Consider the following 21,167-nt stretch of genomic DNA (forward strand, 5'->3'; position numbering starts at 1 on the left):
TGATGAGTACTGGTATTCTTCCGCCAAGGCTGGGCCAGGCGGGATAATTTAAACTATTATTTTTTAAAGACTTATTCAACATAGACAACCAATAAGATGCTTCACAAATAAAGCATCATCTACGTATAAAATATTATTTGATTAATATTTTGTCATTATTTGCAAGAATTTACCAAAAACATGGAGTACTACTTAGCATGGCGCGGAATGCGGCTCCCGCCTGGCAGGGCAGTAATGCGCGGGAACAACACAAACGTACGCCAGATGTTCTAATTTTACAGACCCACACCACATGAGATGAAGAATAAAACAACCACATTTACCTTTATCCCTTCTATACACTTGCATGCTGACAAGGCGTACACTAGCGGTATATGTGAGGAAATGAGCTGTGAAGACAAATGGCAACGTCAATGGGTGTGTAAGTGCAATGAATAGTGAGAGGAGGCGGGGCGGCACTAGCTTGGGGGGAAGGTGGCGTTGCTTGCCGCCCTCTGCCTCTACTCACCACCACGCGATGTTATTTTATTTTCATTATTATCTGCGTTTAATTATTAAATTCAAAGACACGCATTAAACTTACATAGGTTATACAATGCTCCTATCTACATTAAACTAAATTTTTAAGTCTAAAAGCTGTTGCTGTTCTCATATATACATACATATATATATATATATATATATATATATATATATATATATATATATATATATATATATATATATATATATGCCGAATATGTAAAACTGGTCAATTAGCAAGAACTCATTTAAAATTAAGTCCTTTCTAAAATTTTCTCTTATACGTTTAAAGATATATTTTTTTCATTAATGTTGATGTAAAAATTTATAATTTTGCACGAAAAGGAACTTAGAAAACTTACCTAACCTTATTATAACAAGAACAATTTATTTTAGCCTAACCCAACTAAACAAACACAATGAAATATATTTTTTTTCGTTAGGTTCAGAATGATTTTGGCGAAATTATTGCATACACAAATTTTCACTTGTCCTATATGGCAAGATGAGCGTTGCTATTTAAGCCAAGACCGCAAGTTCTGGCTATTCGGCACGACATATACATACATACATATATATATATATATTATATATACATAATATATATAATATATAATATATATAATATATATATATATATATATATATATATATATATAATATATATATATGTCGTGCCGAATATGTAAAACTGGTCAATTAGCAAGAACTCATTTAAAATTAAGTCCTTTCTAAAATTTTCTCTTATACGTTTAAAGATATATTTTTTTTCATTAATGTTAATGTAAAAATTTTTAATTTTGCACCAAAAGAATCTTAGAAAACTTACCTAACCTTATTATAACAAGAACAATTTATTTTAGCCTAACCCAACTATATATATTTTAGATTTGTTTACAATAATTTAATACTAAACAAACACAGTGAAATATATTTTTTTCGTTAGGTTCAGAAGGATTTTGGCGAAATTATTGCATACACAAATTTTCACTTGTCCTATATGGCAAGATAAGCGTTGCTATTTAAGCCAAGATCGCAAGTTCTGCCTATTCGGCACGACATTATATATATATATATATATATATATATATATATATATATATATATATATATATATATATATATATATATATATATATATATATATATATATATATATATATATAATATATATATATATATATATATATATATATATATATATATATATATATATATATATATATATATATATATATATATATATATATATATATATATATATATATATGAGAAACGACTGATGTACCTTAGAGTGCACAGAAAATAAATCATACCTCCTTCAACAGGTATGCATCGACGCTAGAAAGAGCTCTTGATCCAAGGAACTGGAGATATCCCTTTTCATGGATCAAACTTGACTTTCGTCAATTACCAGGGCGATGTATGACTTTTACGGGTTTAGCACCTCAGCATGATTAAAGAAATGCATCTTACTGCTTCTGTTGGCTTATCCTGCGACAAATCTTGATTAATCACAAGTTGGAGTTCTTCTCTTCCTCGGATTGTACTTGGTTGACCTGTCGTTCCCCCAGGCGATGTATTAATAGTATGGCTTTAGAAGTTGGTTGGTTAAGTGGGTTTAAAGACTATCGACTGGTGGCTAAAGCTCCCGCTTCACACACGGAGGGCCCGGGTTCGATTCCCGGCGGGTGGAAACATTTCGACACGTTTCCTTACACCTGTTGTCCTGTTCACCTAGCAGCAAATAGGTACCTGGGTGTTAGTCGACTGGTGTGGGTCGCATCCTGGGGGACAAGATTAAGGACCCCAATGGAAATAAGTTAGACAGTCCTCGATGACGCACTGACTTTCTTGGGTTATCCTGGGTGGCTAATCCTCCGGGGTTAAAAATCCGAACGAAATCTTATCTTATCTTATCTTATCTTAAGAGTGTCATAAGGTTGCATGTCGCCCGTTCACCATATACAAGAATGTAGGTAGGTAGGCCAACTGGCCCATGCCAGGCAGGTCTAACTCACATAATCAAGAATATTCAAATCCCTAAACTAGGGATAAAAGTAAACTCTCAGTATATACATACACATCTCAATGTATATACCCCGCATATTACTTCCCTGCGAATACATAATAAAGTAGAATTAAAAAAAAATCAATAAATTTAGCCTGAATAAAACTTATTTCTTGGGAATTCTTAACCTTAAACAGTAATGTTTTTATTTCCTCATTTATAAATCGATGATATTTATTTACAATATAAAATAACCCCTAATAAACATAATTTAATGAAGCATTAAGGTTGTATCCCTTCAAGGCAGATATATATAATATGGTAATACACACCAGGTTAGGTTAGGTTTGTCAGGAAATATTACAAATGTTTCCTAACGTGGGTCGTAATCTTAGAAATGCCTCGGCATGATAGTGGCTTTCGTTGCACTTGCAAATCAATATTGTAATTAAACATTGTAAACTATGCATGGGAATAGACTCCTTATAACATATCAGTCACACATTGTAAACTTTGCAAAGAAATAAAAATCTGAATTTGAATATGACCCGTAGCTGGAGCTTTTGGTCATCTGACTGAGGCCTTCCGCTGGCTTACCGGTCCACCCTCTCTTAAAAATTAAAATTATAACCATTAGTACTATAACCGCCCCTTTCAAATTATGGTTTGTGTATACACCAGAAGGTAAGGGCCTCGGGTATAATAATAACCATAATAATTTAGCTAAAACATGATATCTTCTAACTAATGGTCAGTTACAGTTTCCAGATTTCGGTAAGTAATTATGAAGATCAACAGATCACACAGTAAAATATACGAGCATAACAATGACCGGGAGAGACCAGGAAAATTGTCTTTGTTCCCGTGTTCGTCTGCACATGGACCACTGATTCCGTGGGTCGCGGCCTGGCGTCTCCATTATATGGATTATTATTATAATGGATTTATTCGTCTCTCTGTTAATGATCTTCCGAAATAAGTAAATCTGGCTGATTTACGTATGTCTTGCTAACGTAATATAATGTAATAATTTTTCCAAATTTATTTGTTGTGGATTATTCAGTATAAAAAGGCTGACTGCGCAGGATCCGGCCTGATACTATCAAAGAAAACAAAAGTAAATTTGTGGGTAACTACGTTAAAATAGAAATAATATTTGGTTTACAAATGTTTATGCAAATTAAATTGTAGTTCTATAGACGCTTAATAATTTACTAAAGGGGATGCTAATTTGGCTGTTTTATACTGTTATGTTAGGTAAAAGGAGAGTTGCACATGTGTCCTTTTACCTAACACATTGTTGGTAATTCCACCATTATAACATTTTATAAATTGTTTTTATATACGTCTATAGACCACACTAGTCAATAAAGGCTTTATGACATCTGTACATCACCAGTTAATGATAGTTTAAAACCCAAAACATGGATTAGCGTCATCATTATTATTAAAGATTCGACCGGTGGCTAAAGCTCCCGCTTCACACATGGAGGGCCCGGGTTCGATTCCCGGCGGGTGGAAACATTTCGACACGTTTCCTTACACCTATTGTCCTGTTCACCTAGCAGCAAATAGGTACCTGGGTGTTAGTCAACTGGTGTGGGTCGCATCCTGGGGGACAAGATTAAGGACCCCAATGGAAATAAGTTAGACAGTCCTCGATGACGCACTGACTTTCTTGGGTTATCCTGGGTGGCTAACCCTCCGGGGTTAAAAATCCGAACGAAATCTTATCTTATTTCTCCCGGCCCAGGCCTTTTCCAAGTGGTGGCCCGGCCTTGGCTCCCTGTCTAGGGAGTGTCTGAGACCTAAGTCTCCCATAGGAGGCACAAGTACCCCCTCATCTTTGGGACCAACTGTCCCCAGGCCTAGCTTCTCGTAGGGTGAAGCTAGGGCTCTCTGGTCTGCTAAGCTGCAAGCTCGGGCTCAGGCACCTACCTTACTCTAGAAGGGCTGGGCATGGTGTCGATTATCATACAAAAGTTCATCATACATACTTAATGAAGTCTAGATATAAGCGTTCAGAGGATTTTATGTAAATTCCTCAAAATTTTCCAGTACGTATACCGTAATTTCGTGGAAATAATATGGCTTATACTTGTGGCCCTTATTTTAAACAAAATAATAAGTCGACTCAGTATCCTTGACATCTTAGCTTCTAACAGTAGACAATTTTTAAAGTCAAACTTTAATATTTCGTTGCTATATATAAACAAATAAATCACACTAACCTGTCTTTTGTTATCCTAGGTTAAATCTTCATAGCTACCAGTTAGTTGTAAACCTATAGTTGTTATGTACGAAAGAAAACTGTAAAGTTAACCAAAATATATTTTATCTGCATAATGACTTCATGGACACGTATATTTATGGGAAAGCGTTAAACCAGGAGGGGTCCTACAGTGCCTATGGAATGGAAGCTAATCAGACTTGATCCAAGGGAGGAGAAAGGAATTTCATTTTTTTTTATTCGCAGTTCCTCGGATCACGAGCCTTTAACCAATTTCCCTTGAAGGGAGAATTCAAACACAAACACTATATTACGAATTATGAATCATTTTCATGAGAATTATTTTTACTTACATTATTATTATTATTATTATTATTATTATTATTATTATTATTATTATTATTATTATTATTATTATCAAAGTGGTTACTAGGTATTGTGTGATTACCCTGATTGATTTGGGTGGTTGGTTAATTAGGCCTATCGATGACACTCTGGGTCCCCTGTTCACCACCAGTTAAGAAAATAATAATAAACTATTTCAACAATTACATGGTACAACTGATACAGACCTAGCTGACATCACTGGCATACTATAGCGAAAGCTCCTGGTTATGTAGAGTATTTCAGGTTAATCTTGTCCCTCAGGATGTAATCCACAACAGTCTGCTAGCACCCAGGTATACTTATTTACTCCTAGGTGAACAGGGGCAGCAGATGGAAAGACTTTCATTGCCTATGTCTCGCCTTCCTCGGATACCTATTTACTGATGGGTGAACAGGGGGCAGTAAGTAAAAGGAAATATACCTAGATAAAGTAATTCTAGAATGATCATGTTTAGTTATCATACTGTTAATATTATCCCCTCACAAGAGCACTTTATTCACAAGCCAGATGAATAAATCACCGATTGTATAATATTTGAACAGATTTATATGCACTACTTCGCGTACAGTACATTGTATAAGGAACTGTTCAGAATTTAGTGATATTAATCGAACAAGCCTGGATTGTTATAAAAATCTTGGACAGTGAATTCTAAAGTCACATCATATGAAATATTGTCAGTTTGGGACTTCTCAGCTGCAACATTCAGCAGGTACGGCAGATGCTGGTGGGGTAACAAGGGATCCCAAACTACACAGGTGGACGTTACGCAGACTTTGTAGTAAGCGTATGTGTGTGGACCCATCGCTTCAATACTTATTGCTCTCTGATTTCTGAATACCTTCATTGGTCTTACATCAGCTTCATGGTTGATTTTAACTACAGAATGCAGACTGTCATTGTTTTTAACTTTGTCACTAATGTCTTCGTAAAACTTTTCAAATTCACTGTCTTTCACAGCATTTTTCAATGAGTAAATATCATGAATTTGGAACTGTGCATTGCCACTTGGTTCACTTTCACTAATAATGTCATATTGACTGGTAGACCCAAAAATCCCGCTTGGCACCTTTTGTGTTTCTATTGGCATCACCAGTCCCTTATTCAGGAAGAGTGTGGGACCATCCATGCCGGTGACAGCATACCCTGTGATAACATTGTCCAGCTGCGCCTCCTCCAGGAAATCCCGAGAGGGTCGTCTGACCCGAAAGGCTGTTCGCAGCTCCCGGCTCCGTCGGAAGAAATCAAGGGCCGTCAGTGCCTCCATCAGGTGGTCATCATGAGGTACAGCTGTGTAGTGTTGAGGTACACTCACACTGAGGAGAAACACACTGTATCATATTCTCCGCAGAAATTATATTAATTCAACATTAGAAAATATTTAAGAGTATAGGAAAGCATTAGTTTGGCAATGAAACATAGATGAGTGGAACAAACTGCCTAGTATCAGTGATGATACAACGTTGGATAGCTCTGAAAATATACAAAAGCAGAAATTGGAAAGTACATTCAGACAACATATCGCCTGTACAAAAGACCTTTTTTTTCCTTGCCCTGGACAAAATGGCGTATTGGAGACAAGTGGCGAAGACACAATTGTAGAGAGGAACTTTACTGACAAATTTCGCCTAAGAAACAGGTTTCTTCAGCCATTGACTACAGAAACTTGACTCACGGGTGAGACGTCGCATTTAAATTCCTTTCTGCAACTGTCTTTGTCACCGAAATGGCGTTAATATTAGTATAACGACAAGACACAAAATGAAGGTAAAATGTATAATGATATCGATATGAATGAAAAACAATTATACGGGATAGGCTTCGGTCATCTTCGGTCCTGGGATCTTGGTCACTCCAAAATTCCAAGGCTGAAACACATCCAATAAAAATGTCTTAGGTACTTGTGTTCTTTCACTAACAAAGAGAAAAGTTGCAGAACAAGCTTATATTGAGGCAATAAAAGCTTGCTCAGTAAGATATGTGTCCTTATTTTTGAATATGATAATGTTATACCGACATGTCCCCTTGGTCCCTTGCTCTTCCTCATATACATCAATGACCTTCCAAATGTATCCCACACCTGAAACCCATTCTCTTTGCTGACGACACGACTTATGTCAAATCTCACCCTAATCTTGCCACCCTCAACACCATTGTGAATGAGGAGCTGATTAAAATATCGACTTGGATGACAGCCAATAAACTTACGCTTAACACTGACAAAACCTACTATATTATGTTTGGTAGCAGCGCAGGAGATGCACAAATTAACATTAAGATTGACAACACTCTAATTACCAGAAATAATGGGGGCAAATTCCTAGGCTTATACCTTGACAACAACCTGAATTTCAGCACCCATATCCAGCATATAACCAAAAAAGTATCCAAAACGGTTGGGATCCTCTCCAAGATACGATACTACGTGCCGCAAAATGCCCTTCTCACACTATACCACTCACTTATTTATCCATACCTCACCTATGCTATTTGTGCTTGGGGATCAACTGCAGCAACACACCTAAAGCCAATAATAACCCAACAAAAAGCTGCAGTAAGAATAATCACTAAATCCCATCCCTGGCAACACACCCCCCCCCACTCTTCATAGACTTAAACTTACTCCCAGTTCAGTACATCCACACTTACTACTGTGCAATCTACATCTACAGGGCCTTAAACTCTCATATCAACCTTGACCTAAAACGCTTTCTTGATAGTTGTGACAGAACCCACAGGCATAACACCAGACACAAACATCTCTACGACATTCCCCGTGTCCGACTAAACCTTTACAAAAATTCAATGTATGTCAAAGGCCCTAAAATCTGGAATACCCTACCTGAGAACTCTAGAACTGCAGACACATTCATCACCTTCAAAACTACCATTAGAAAACATCTTATCTCCCTGATACACCCCGTCAACTAACTACACGAATACCACCTGGTGGTTCACACTTTCACTCACTCATTTGACCATAAACAGAAATATTAATCTCAATCTTAAAATAATGAATCCTGTGATACTCCAATACTGAAACTATGTACTGTGCCAAAACAAAAGCATTCACATTGCTAAACTCACAAACTAGTATTTAGTCACTTAGCCATAATACCAACTTACCTCATAATTTGTAATATTTTACAATTAAGAATAAAATTAAGTCTGCCCAAAATGCCTAGCCATGCTAAGCGTTCTAGTGGTACACTCTGTAATCACTATTTTACTACATGTAAACCACACAATAACCAAATTTCTGTAAACTCAGCATTGTAATCCTTATAGAGAATAAACTTTGAATTTGAATTTGAATTTGAACTTATCAACCTGTCTTTATTTGTGGACCTATGCCCAGTGAGAATGTATTAATTAATGGTTACCATGGTTTACTTAGGCTATCTTTACTAATACCAAATTCAGAGAAAAACGCTGAATCTACATGTGCATCTTCTGGGGAAAGTGGGAGATAATCAGGTTTGTATCAAGAGCCCTTCACCAGCATCAAGGAACCTTTCCCCTTCCCATCCTTGAATGCTGATGCATCCATTTTAAATATAAAAAAAGTCAAGCGAAACTGAAAAGTTGTCTTGATTTAAAAGCAAAAAATAGAAACTTCTCTGGGACAAGACATGAAAAATCGTTCAAAAGACAAGCTTAAAATTATTCAGAATAGCTTAAAAATCGTTCAGAAAAGTCTAGGAAAGATATGTATAGTAATGAATGAAAATAACTGGCAGAAAAGGACCGAAACTAAAGATGACAAAGAATTCTGTATCTTACAACTTCTAAGGAGTAGTTTAGGACTGCTCTAAAACAATTGTAATAATTCTAAGCGGAGAAAATAATCTGATCGACCTGACCGTGGAAAAAAAAATATTAATAGACTTGAGACCACTGATCTTGAAAAAAGCTATAACAAATCTATTTAGTTTTAACAGTTTAGGCTTCAAATTTTTCACTCAGCACACTCAAGATGTTTAAGGAACCACCTAGTTAGTGTAGACGGGGTGGGGGGTAACCAGATTAAGGATTGTCATTAGGAGGGCATAACACAGTAATGAAGGCTGATGCCCAAAAAGAAGGCACTTTGATCAAGGGGTATGGAGAGACACCGTTAGGGAGCAGCCACAAGGCCAAGATTGTACAGGGGCTGGTGGATTACCTGGAGTTTACCTGGAGAGAGTTCCGGGGGTCAACGCCCCCGCGGCCCGGTCTGTGACCAGGCCTCCTGGTGGATCAGAGCCTGATCAACCAGGCTGTTGCTGCTGGCTGCACGCAAACCAACGTACGAGCCACAGCCCGGCTGACCAGGAACTGACTTTAGGTGCTTGTCCAGTGCCAGCTTGAAGACTGCCAGGGGTCTGTTGGTAATCCCCCTTATGTGTGCTGGGAGGCAGTTGAACAGTCTCGAGGTTTGAGCCCTAGCTAAATATAATGCCCTACCACAAACCGCTGGTAGGCCAACTTACCCGAAGCTGCCAAAACTTAATTTGTGGGGGGTCCGCAGTTTGGGTAGCATATTTATGAATGAACTAGCACTCAAACCACCCACAGTTAACGACAGAACTTTGCGAGATCCACCAAATTATTCAGTGAGGTCAACACTGAATCTCCCATTTTTACCTCAATTCACTCACCAAAGTGTTGCCTACTGATGGGCTGTAGTCTGAGGTGTAGGCTTAACTTCTAAGAAAACAAAAGATGAGTCCATGGGTCTCTGTACGATAGGCTTGGCGAGTCTCCGTAGTCGTAGCTATCCTTCTGTGGGCTACCCAACGAATGGGCAACTATGAAGACCACAACCCCTACTTCAGATAAGGTGTCTGATTTCTTTTCTGTTGACTAGCTATGAACGCAATTGCCTCCCAATAACCTCTACTTTCCTGCAAAAAAATGCCAAAGCCTATCTCACAGTTTTTATTCTAGTATACCTTCACTCACCCTCGTTTTCTATCACTTTTTTCACTCGACGGACTAATGGAGAGTTTACACCATCAGGCTAGACTTTGAGAACACAGTAAACAGTAAGCTTATTCAGTTATACACAAATACAGTTACATAGATTATCATACATAGCAACATGTGTGTAAAGAACCTAGGATAACCCAAAAAAGTCAGACAACGTGAGTTATTTCCATTGGTCCCCCGTGGCCTGGTGGCTAAAGCTCTCGCTTCACCCTGCAAGTGTCTGGGTTCGATTCCCAACGAAAGTAGAAACATTGAACGTGTTTCTTTTACACTGGTTGTCTATGTTCCCCATCCGTAAAATGAGTACTCCCCATGGGAGTTAGTCGGCTGGTGTGGGTCGCATCCTGGGACAAAACTGACCTAATTTGCTCGAAATGCTCTGTATAACAAGCTGTTTTTTATATAATAGTATGTCACTGATGTCTGCTAGGCTTGTATACCATGTACATGTAATTGTAGAAATAAAGATATTATTATTATTATTATTATTATTATTATTATTATTATTATTATTATTATTATTATTGGGGTCATTACATGTGCTGTTTTATTTATGAAGATTGAGACACTTATGCAGCATATGGGAATCTTTATTCAGGAAACGTTTCGCCACACAGTGGCTTCATCAGTCCAATACAAAGAGGAAAGTGTAAGGAGAGGAGGAGAATGAGGTAATCAGTCCCTCAACCTGGAGTCGATGTGTTCAGTCCATCAATCTTGGACTGATGAAGCCACTGTGTGGCGAAACGTTTCCTGAATAAAGATTCCCATATGCTGCATAAGTGTCTCAATCTTCAACTTGTCGGTTTTTCAAACCATTCATCACAACTGTTTTATTTATACAAGTTCTGGTCGTGCCAGGTTGGATGCACTGAGATGAGCGAGAACCAGTCACTGACATTTTTTGGGTCATCCTAGGTAATTTACACGTTAAATGATGTATGATAATTATACTTATGTGTACCTGTACCTAAATAAACTTACTAAGGAACTTCTTAGAATCAAGGGATACACAGTCTAAATAATCATCAGGAGAAATACGTATGAGATGCAGGTTTTATTCGGGTTATTAACCAATGATAACCCAAGAAAACCACCATATCTGGCTTATTTCTATTGTGGTCCTTTGATATTTTTCCCCAGGATGCGACCTGGGGTTCAAGTAGTGCATTCGGCTAGCATTTTGAATGACCTAGATTCGATTCCAGTATAAGTGGAAACGTTGGAAATGTTTTCTTACATTTGCTGCTGCTATTTACCTACCAGCAAGAAGGTACATAGTGTTAGCAATCTGCTGTGGGTCGCATAAAAAACGTATTCATATTTTATAAACGCTATTATTTCGCTTTATAATGATATATTTGAAAGTTTATATACAGTAATAAGTTTAGGTACATTGTGCCATAATATGTGCGTTTGGTGTTCTGTTCGTTAGTTAACAGGATGGGCAGTATCTTCTGAAACGGGTCTCTAATCACAAGATCCGTCAATAGTTCAGACTCCAATAATCTAAACAAGCGATCGTTAAATGAAAGATTCCCAAGACAGTTACAAATACCGGTAACCCAAATGCGGGTTTGAGCCTCGTTCTACCTACCAGTGTGGTGACTGTGGGCACTCTACCAGGTACAGCTTGTGGCCTTGGATCCGTAGGATCTGCACATGCTCGAAGTCTCCCCGTATGTCACCAGTGTACATTCCAAGACACTAGCAAAAAAGGATAAAAACTGGATAACTTAGAGTATAATAATAATAAATAATAATAATTAACTTTTAATAAGAGCTAAGGTTAGTTAAAATACAGAAAGTTCCCAATTTACAAGTGTTATTTTTCTGGTGTCTCAACTTTATAAGTGATGTGTTCCTGATGTTTCAACTTATAAACGTGTTGTGTCCTGGCTTTCAACTTAAAAACGTATTGTGTTCGTAGTGTTCCAACTTACATATGCTGTGTTCCTAATGTTTCAATTCGCATATGTATTCCTGGTAAATTAACTTACAGACATGTTATGTTCTTAATGTTTTAAATTACAAACGAGTTGTTTTATAGAAAACAATACAAAGAATGGTTATGATTAACAAATTATCAAACTGTGTACCAGCTGTTGTAAAAGGTGCAAATGGTTTCCAAGAGCTTCATCTGTAAGAGTAGATATTTGTAACTTTTAGCGTTCGTATGCTGGGGAGCTCCTGTACTTACAGCATGGTATAAATTATAAATTAAATTATGCTAAACTAACCGAATTATTTCTAAATAAATATTCCATAGCTATCTCTTATGTTACTTAGACACTATGAATTACAGTAGAAGACTCGGAAAATCGTAATGACACTATTGTAAAATCTCACTGAATGAACAATTCGAATTCATAGAAATCCAGTTCCAATTATTATTATTATTATAATCAAAAAGAAGCGCTAAGCCACAAGGACTATACAGTGCTGCAGGGCAGGAAGGAAGCGAGGGCATCAGGTGGCAAAAGGGAGATGGAGGAGTAATAGGTTACGGATAACAGCGGGGTAGTGGATGGTGAAAGGGTAAAGGGCAGCAAGAGACTGAACTAGAAAGGGCTGAGGGGAGTGCGAAAAGTATCATCAGAATTTGTGGAGTAAATCAGTCGTTGTCAATAAGTCAATGAGAGAGTCAGGATTAAAGGAGGGTCCATCAGCAAGAAGGGAAGGTAAAGAGAGAGTAGTAGAACGAAGACGACGTTGGAGGTAAATTCTGCGTGCTCGTTGATAGAGAGGGCAGTCTAACAGAATGTGGCTAATCGATACTGGAACTTGACACTGCTCACAGAAAGGAACAGGGTGCCTCTCCATGAGATACCCATGAGTAAGACGAGTGTGGCCAATGCAAAGGCGGGAGAGAGTGGTCTCCCAACCTCGGCACTGATGACAAGAAGACGGCCAGTAACCTATGCTCGGTTTAATAGAATGAAGTTTGTTACCGAGCAGAGTTGACCAACGTTGTTGCCAACGGGTGCGAAGGTGGGTAGCTATTGCAGCAAAATAGTCCAGAAATGGAACACCTCTATAGGAAATTGGTAGGTCATGTACTGCTGACCGCACAGCAGTGTCTGCCTGTTCATTGCCCTGTACGTCGACATGACCAGGGACCCAACAAAAAACAATATCTTTATGTTTGGTAGAGATACGGCGTAGCCAAAGTTGGATACGGAGAACTAGGGGGTGAGATGTATCAAATTTTTGTATAGCCTGTAGAGCACTAAGGGAGTCTGAGACTACCAGAAATGATGACACAGGCATAGATGCGATACGAATAAGTGCTGCAAGAATGGCATACAATTCAGCAGTAAAAATGCTAGCCGAAGATAGTAAATGCCCCCGCACGACGCTGTCCGGAAACACTGCTGCGAATCCGACGCCGTCTGAAGACTTAGAGCCAGTCCCAATCCTCCCTCCGATGAATTACAGCATCTGTTATTATCTCTTAACAGCAAAAAGGAAACTCCTCCTCTCCTTATACCTTCTTGCTCTGTATAAGACTGATGAAGCCTCTGTGTGGCGAAACGTTTCTTCAATAAAGATTCCCATATGTTGCATAAGTGTCTCAGTTTTTCAACTTGTAGGTTTTCAAAACCATTCATCACACAAAAGGAAACTGGTTATGTTAGATGACTCACTAGTAAGATAGCGTAGCGTTCCCGCTGGTCACTGAAGAACATAACAAATGGACCGTCCTGGAATAAGGATGTTGCTAAGATTTACACAAGCTGCATAGTGTAACAATATATAATTCCTTTATTTATCTTATGTTGTATGTAGTGTTTATTTATATTGTACTGCATACTGACAAAAAATAAAGCTTTGACTGATTACACATTAACAAAATTATGATATAGGCCTACATGTCTGTTAAGTCATACCTGTTTAATTGGCACAAGGTTAGGGCCACAGTCACTTGGTGATGTCAGAGTGAGAGGTGTGGCTCGGGCCACATCACTGTGCACCTCTGCTGAGTACGCCTCTCGAAATAATCTGGAAATAAAGGAGTCATATGAGTGAGAGCTGCCATAAGACAGAAGTTATTACTCAAATTATGGAGCACCTAACCTCCCTTTACTTGGATCACACCTGATTACCTCCCATTTCCCAGGCGCTGTGCACACACACACACACACACATACAGAGGAGCTGTGAATCGACCCATGCAATTACATATAGGCGAGTACACACATACACACACTAACGCGTGCAACTTTGCAAACATACAGACCCATCAATGCCAGTAAGATTCGTGAGGGTGCGAATGGCTGACTGCCGACTGAAGACCATTGCCTGGAGGAAGCCGTCAATGTGAGTGCCACAGCTTCCAGCGTGGAGGGAGCGAGATATTTCGGGAAACACTATATCTAGACCCTTCGACCGTGCCATGGCCATCACCCAGTAGTCCCAGTCTCCCTGTGGGTGACAAGCAAGAGAGACATGAGTAAATTACTTGTCTTGAAGCACCGATCTTGGATGTTGCAGCAGGCGTGCTAAAATATGTGACTTAGTGTTTATTGTGCAAGTGTTCTGAAGGATTCTGACACATATACACACATTATATATATATATATATATATATATATATATATATATATATATATATATATATATATATATATATATATATATATATATATATATATATATATATATATATATATTCAACAAGTCGGCCGTTTCCCACCGAGGCAGGGTGACGCAAAAAAGAAAGAAAATCCCCAAAAAGAAAATACTTTCATCATCACTCAACACTTTCACCACACTCACACATTATCACTGTTTTTGCAGAGGTGCCAAGAATACAACAGTTTAAAACCATATACGTATAAAGATACACAACATATCCCTCCAAACTGCCAATATCCCAAACCCCTCCTTTAGAGTGCAGGCACTGTACTTCAAATTTCCAGGACTCAAGTCCGACTAAATGAAAATAACCGGTTTCCCTGAATCCCTTCACTAAATATTACCCTGCTCACACTCCAACAGATCGTCAGGTCCCAAGTACCATTCGTCTCCATTCACTCCTATCTAACACGCTCACGCACAATTGCTGGAAGTCCAAGCCCCTCGCCCACAAAACCTCCTTTACCCCCTCTTTACCCCCGACTTGTTGAAAAAAAAAAAAAAAAAAAAAAAAAAAAAATATATATATATATATATATATATATATATATATATGTATATATATATATAAAATGTATATTATATATATGTATATATATATTATATATATATATATTTCTTTCTTCTTTCAACACACCGGCTGTATCCCACCGAGGCAGGGTGGCCCAAAAGGAAAAACGAAAGTTTCTCCTTTTACATTTAGTAATATATACAGGAGAAGGGGTTACTAGCCCCTTGCTCCTGGCATTTTAGTCGCCTCTTACGACGCGCATGGCTTACGGAGGAAGAATTCTGTTCCACTTCCCCATGGAGAAATACATACACATATATACATATATATACACATACACACATATATATATATATATATATATATCTTTCTTTCTTTCAACACACCGGCCGTATCCCACCGAGGCGGGGTGGCCCAAAAGGAAAAACGAAAGTTTCTCCTTTTACATTTAGTAATATATACAGGAGAAGAGGTTACTAGCCCCTTGCTCCCGGCATTTTAGTTGCCTCTTACAACACGCATGGCTTACGGAGGAAGAATTCTGTTCCACTTCCCCATGGAGATAAGAGGAAATAAACAAGAATAAGAACTAGAAAGAAAATAGAAGAAAACCCAGAGGGGTGTGTATATATGTGCTTGTACATGTATGTGTAGTGTGACCTAAGTGTAAGTAGAAGTAGCAAGACGTACCTGAAATCTTGCATGTTCATGAGACAGAAAAAAGGACACCAGCAATCCTACCATCATGTAAAACAATTACAGGCTTTCGTTTTACACTCACTTGGCAGGACGGTAGTACCTCCCTGGGCGGTTGCTGTCTACCAACCTACTACCTATATATATATATATATATATACATATATATATATATTGTGTGTGTGTGTGTGTGTGTGTGTGTGTGTATGTGTGTGTGTATGTGTGTGTGTATGTGTGTGTGTATGTGTGTGTGTATGTGTGTGTGTATGTGTGTGTATGTGTGTGTGTATGTGTGTATGTGTGTGTGTGTATGTGTGTGTGTGTATGTATTTTAAATAGGTAATGATTTAAAATACCCAAGAAATGTAATTGATAAATCTTTTAAAGTTGCCAGAAATACTTTTTACAATCCAAAAAGGGACAACCAGCCTTATTCAAATAAAAATATGTTTGTTCTCCCTTACCATGAAAACTTGGTTGATATGCCTTCTCTTCTTAAGACTTTTAATATTAAAGTTGTATTCAAAAATCTCGATACAGTAAAAAAACTTTTGATAAAGAATTCCCCCCAAAATGCTGATGGATGTGTCTATAAGATTCCTTGTAAAATTTGCGATAAAGTTTATTACGGTCAAACTGGTAAAAATCTCGAACTAAGATTAAAACAACATAAATATAGCATTAGAACTGGACAAGATTCCAATGCTCTATTTATTCATGTAAGAGATTTTAACCATCCAATTGATTTTCAAAAAGTTGAGAAAGTAGTATCAAGCAAGTCCATGGTCGACAGGAATATAATTGAATCTTGTTTCATAAAAAGCAGTTTTGACAATAATATGAATATTTCCTTTGGTTTATATAAATTAGATTCATTTATAATTAATAGAATTTGGGAAGAATTTAATAATACACTGGACAAATAATCTTTAAAATTTCTTATTTCTTGGGTAGAATAGTTTGTGGGGTGAGTTGTGCCAAGGACCTTTCCAAGTTGGCTCGCCGCGCGTCACGTGTTTAAACCGTTGTGGGATCTGATAGTGAGGTGCCGACCAGACCCCTTATATAGCTTCCTTGGATGCTTTACTTTCATAGTTCCTTGATAATGTGAGTAGTCACGAAAGCGCTTGGAATTTCTCTATTCTTTCAGAGTGGTTGTTTTGCATATATATATATATATATATATATATATATATATATATATATATATATGGTAGTAGGTTGGTAGACAGCAACCACCCAGGGAGGTACTACCGTCCTGCCAAGTGAGTGTAAAACGAAAGCCTGTAATTGTTTTACATGATGGTAGGATTGCTGATGTCTTTTGTCTGTCTCATAAATATGCAAGATTACAGGCATGTCTTGCTACTTCTACTTACACTTAGGTCACACTACACATACATATACACATTTATTCATACACACTCATCTGAGTTTTCTTTGATTTTATCTTAATAGTTCTTGGTCTTATTAATTTTCCTTTTATATCCATGGGGAAGTGGAATAAGAATCTTTCCTCCGTAAGCCATGCGTGTTGTAAAAGTCAACTAAAATGCCGGGAACAATGGGCTAGTAACCCCTTTTCCTGTAAAGATTACTAAAAAGAATAAGAAGAAGAAAATTGTCAAAGTGGGAAGTCTGAATGTGCGTGGATGTTGTGCAGATGATAAGAAAGAGATGATTGTGGATGTTATGAATGAGAAGAAGCTGGATGTCCTGGCTTTAAGTGAAACAAAGCTGAAGGGGGTGGGAGAGTTTCAATGGAGAGGAATAAATGGGATTAGGTCAGGGGTTTCAAATAGAGTTAGAGCTAAAGAAGGAGTAGCAATAATGTTGAAGGATAAGCTATGGCAGGAAAAGAGGGACTATAAATGTATTAATTCAAGGATTATGTGGAGTAAAATAAAGATTGGTTGTGAAAAGTGGGTTATAATAAGCGTGTATGCACCTGGAGAAGAGAGAAGTGTAGAGGAGAGAGAGAGATTTTGGGAAATGTTGAGTGAATGCGTGGGGAGTTTTGACTCAAGTGTGAGAGTAATGGTGGTTGGGGATTTCAATGCTAAAGTGGGTAAAAATGTTATGGAGGGAGTAGTAGGTAAATTTGGGGTGCCAGGGGTAAATGTAAATGGGGAGCCTTTAATTGAGCTATGTGTAGAAAGAAATTTGGTAATAAGTAATACATATTTTATGAAAAAGAGGATAAATAAATATACAAGGTATGATGTAGCACGTAATGAAAGTAGTTTATTAGATTATGTATTGGTGGATAAAAGGTTGATGGGTAGGCTCCAGGATGTACATGTTTATAGAGGGGCAACTGATATATCGGATCATTATTTAGTTGTAGCTACAGTTAGAGTAAGAGGTAGATGGGAAAAGAGGAAGGTGGCAACAACAAGTAAGAGGGAGGTGAAAGTGTATAAACTAAGGGAGGAGGAAGTTCGGGCGAGATATAAGCGACTATTAGCAGAAAGGTGGGATAGTGCAAAGATGAGTAATGGGGGGGTTGAAGAGGGTTGGAATAGTTTTAAAAATGCAGTATTAGAATGTGGGGCAGAAGTTTGTGGTTATAGGAGGGTGGGTGCAGGAGGAAAGAGGAGTGATTGGTGGAATGATGAAGTAAAGGGTGTGATAAAAGAGAAAAAGGTAGCTTATGAGAGGTTTTTACAAAGCAGAAGTGTTATAAGAAGAGCAGAATATATGGAGAGTAAAAGAAAGGTAAAGAGAGTGGTGAGAGAGTGCAAAAGGAGAGCAGATGATAGAGTGGGAGAGGCACTGTCAAGAAATTTTAATGAAAATAAGAAAAAATTTTGGAGTGAGTTAAACAAGTTAAGAAAGCCAAGGGAAAATATGGATTTGTCAGTTAAAAACAGAGTAGGGGAGTTAGTAGATGGGGAGATGGAGGTATTAGGTAGATGGCGAGAATATTTTGAGGAACTTTTAAATGTTAAGGAAGAAACAGAGGCAGTAATTTCATGCACTGGTCAGGGAGGTATACCATCTTTTAGGAGTGAAGAAGAGCAGAATGTAAGTGTGGGGGAGGTACGTGAGGCATTACGTAAAATGAAAGGGGGTAAAGCAGCTGGTACTGATGGGATCATGACAGAAATGTTAAAAGCAGGGGGGGATATAGTGTTGGAGTGGTTGGTACTTTTGTTCAATAAATGTATGAAAGAGGGGAAGGTACCTAGGGATTGGCGGAGAGCATGTATAGTCCCTTTATATAAAGGGAAAGGGGACAAAAGAGACTGTAAAAATTATAGAGGAATAAGCTTACTGAGTATACCAGGAAAAGTGTACGGTAGGGTTATAATTGAAAGAATTAGAGGTAAGACAGAATGTAGGATTGCGGATGAGCAAGGAGGTTTCAGAGTGGGTAGGGGATGTGTAGATCAAGTGTTTACATTGAAGCATATATGTGAACAGTATTTAGATAAAGGTAGGGAAGTTTTTATTGCATTTATGGATTTAGAAAAGGCATATGATAGAGTGGATAGAGGAGCAATGTGGCAGATGTTGCAAGTATATGGAATAGGTGGTAAGTTATTAAATGCTGTAAAGAGTTTTTATGAAGATAGTGAGGCTCAGGTTAGGGTGTGTAGAACAGAGGGAGACTATTTCCCGGTAAAAGTAGGTCTTAGACAGGGATGTGTAATGTCACCATGGTTGTTTAATATATTTATAGATGGGGTTGTTAAGGAAGTAAATGCTAGGGTGTTTGGGAGAGGGGTGGGATTAAATTATGGGGAATCAAATTCAAAATGGGAATTGACACAGTTACTTTTTGCTGATGATACTGTGCTTATGGGAGATTCTAAAGAAAAATTGCAAAGGTTAGTGGATGAGTTTGGGAATGTGTGTAAAGGTAGAAAGTTGAAAGTGAACATAGAAAAGAGTAAGGTGATGAGGGTGTCAAATGATTTAGATAAAGAAAAATTGGATATCAAATTGGGGAGGAGGAGTATGGAAGAAGTGAATGTTTTCAGATACTTGGGAGTTGACGTGTCGGCGGATGGATTTATGAAGGATGAGGTTAATCATAGAATTGATGAGGGAAAAAAGGTGAGTGGTGCGTTGAGGTATATGTGGAGTCAAAAAACGTTATCTATGGAGGCAAAGAAGGGAATGTATGAAAGTATAGTAGTACCAACACTCTTATATGGGTGTGAAGCTTGGGTGGTAAATGCAGCAGCGAGGAGACGGTTGGAGGCAGTGGAGATGTCCTGTTTAAGGGCAATGTGTGGTGTAAATATTATGCAGAAAATTCGGAGTGTGGAAATTAGGAGAAGGTGTGGAGTTAATAAAAGTATTAGTCAGAGGGCAGAAGAGGGGTTGTTGAGGTGGTTTGGTCATTTAGAGAGAATGGATCAAAGTAGAATGACATGGAAAGCATATAAATCTATAGGGGAAGGAAGGCGGGGTAGGGGTCGTCCTCGAAAGGGTTGGAGAGAGGGGGTAAAGGAGGTTTTGTGGGTAAGGGGCTTGGACTTCCAGCAAGCGTGCGTGAGCGTGTTAGATAGGAGTGAATGGAGACGAATGGTACTTGGGACCTGACGATCTGTTGGAGTGTGAGCAGGGTAATATTTAGTGAAGGGATTCAGGGAAACCGGTTATTTTCATATAGTCGGACTTGAGTCCTGGAAATGGGAAGTACAATGCCTGCACTTTAAAGGAGGGGTTTGGGATATTGGCAGTTTGGAGGGATATGTTGTGTATCTTTATATGTGTATGCTTCTAGACTGTTGTATTCTGAGCACCTCTGCAAAAACAGTGATAATGTGCGAGTGTGGTGAAAGTGTTGAATGATGATGAAAGTATTTTCTTTTTGGGGATTTTCTTTCTTTTTTGGGTCACCCTGCCTCGGTGGGAGACGGCCGACTTGTTGAAAAAAAAAAAAAAAAAAAAAAAAAAAAATATATATATATATATATATATATATATATATATATATATATATATTCAACAAGTTGGTCGTCTCCCACCGAGGCAGGGTGACCCAAAAGAGAAAGAAAATCCCCAAAAAGAAAATACTTTCATCATCATTCAACACTTTCACCACACTCACACATTATCACTGCTTTTGCATATGTGCTCAGAATACAACAGCTTAGAAGCATATACGTATAAAGATACACAACATATCCCTCCAAACTGCCAATATCCCAAACCCCTCCTTTAAAGTGCAGGCATTGTACTTCCC

At 38.0% G+C, this 21,167-nt stretch overlaps 1 protein-coding gene across 3 annotated transcripts in view; it reads right to left on the minus strand.

Moving 5' to 3' along the window:
* Window positions 1-2,545: 2,545 nt before the first annotated feature.
* LOC128704172 (protein O-linked-mannose beta-1,2-N-acetylglucosaminyltransferase 1) overlaps window positions 2,546-21,167 on the minus strand; it is a 113,183-nt gene continuing 94,561 nt past the window's right edge. The window contains exons 11-15 of one of the 3 annotated variants that reach the window (XM_070099078.1): window positions 14,363-14,547; window positions 14,013-14,124; window positions 13,770-13,826; window positions 11,720-11,829; window positions 2,562-6,467 (exon numbers count right to left, since the gene is read on the minus strand). In XM_070099078.1, coding sequence (XP_069955179.1) covers window positions 5,756-6,467; window positions 11,720-11,829; window positions 13,770-13,826; window positions 14,013-14,124; window positions 14,363-14,547 — 1,176 coding nt within the window. In that variant the 3' untranslated portion in view covers window positions 2,562-5,755. Of the gene's footprint in view, window positions 6,468-11,719; window positions 11,830-13,769; window positions 13,827-14,012; window positions 14,125-14,362; window positions 14,548-21,167 lie in introns of all 3 variants that reach the window. The other 2 variants (XM_070099079.1, XM_070099080.1) reach the window with 2 other exon arrangements.

The sequence above is a fragment of the Cherax quadricarinatus genome, chromosome 66 (assembly GCF_038502225.1).
Source record: "Cherax quadricarinatus isolate ZL_2023a chromosome 66, ASM3850222v1, whole genome shotgun sequence".
Taxonomy (NCBI): Eukaryota; Metazoa; Arthropoda; class Malacostraca; order Decapoda; family Parastacidae; genus Cherax; species Cherax quadricarinatus.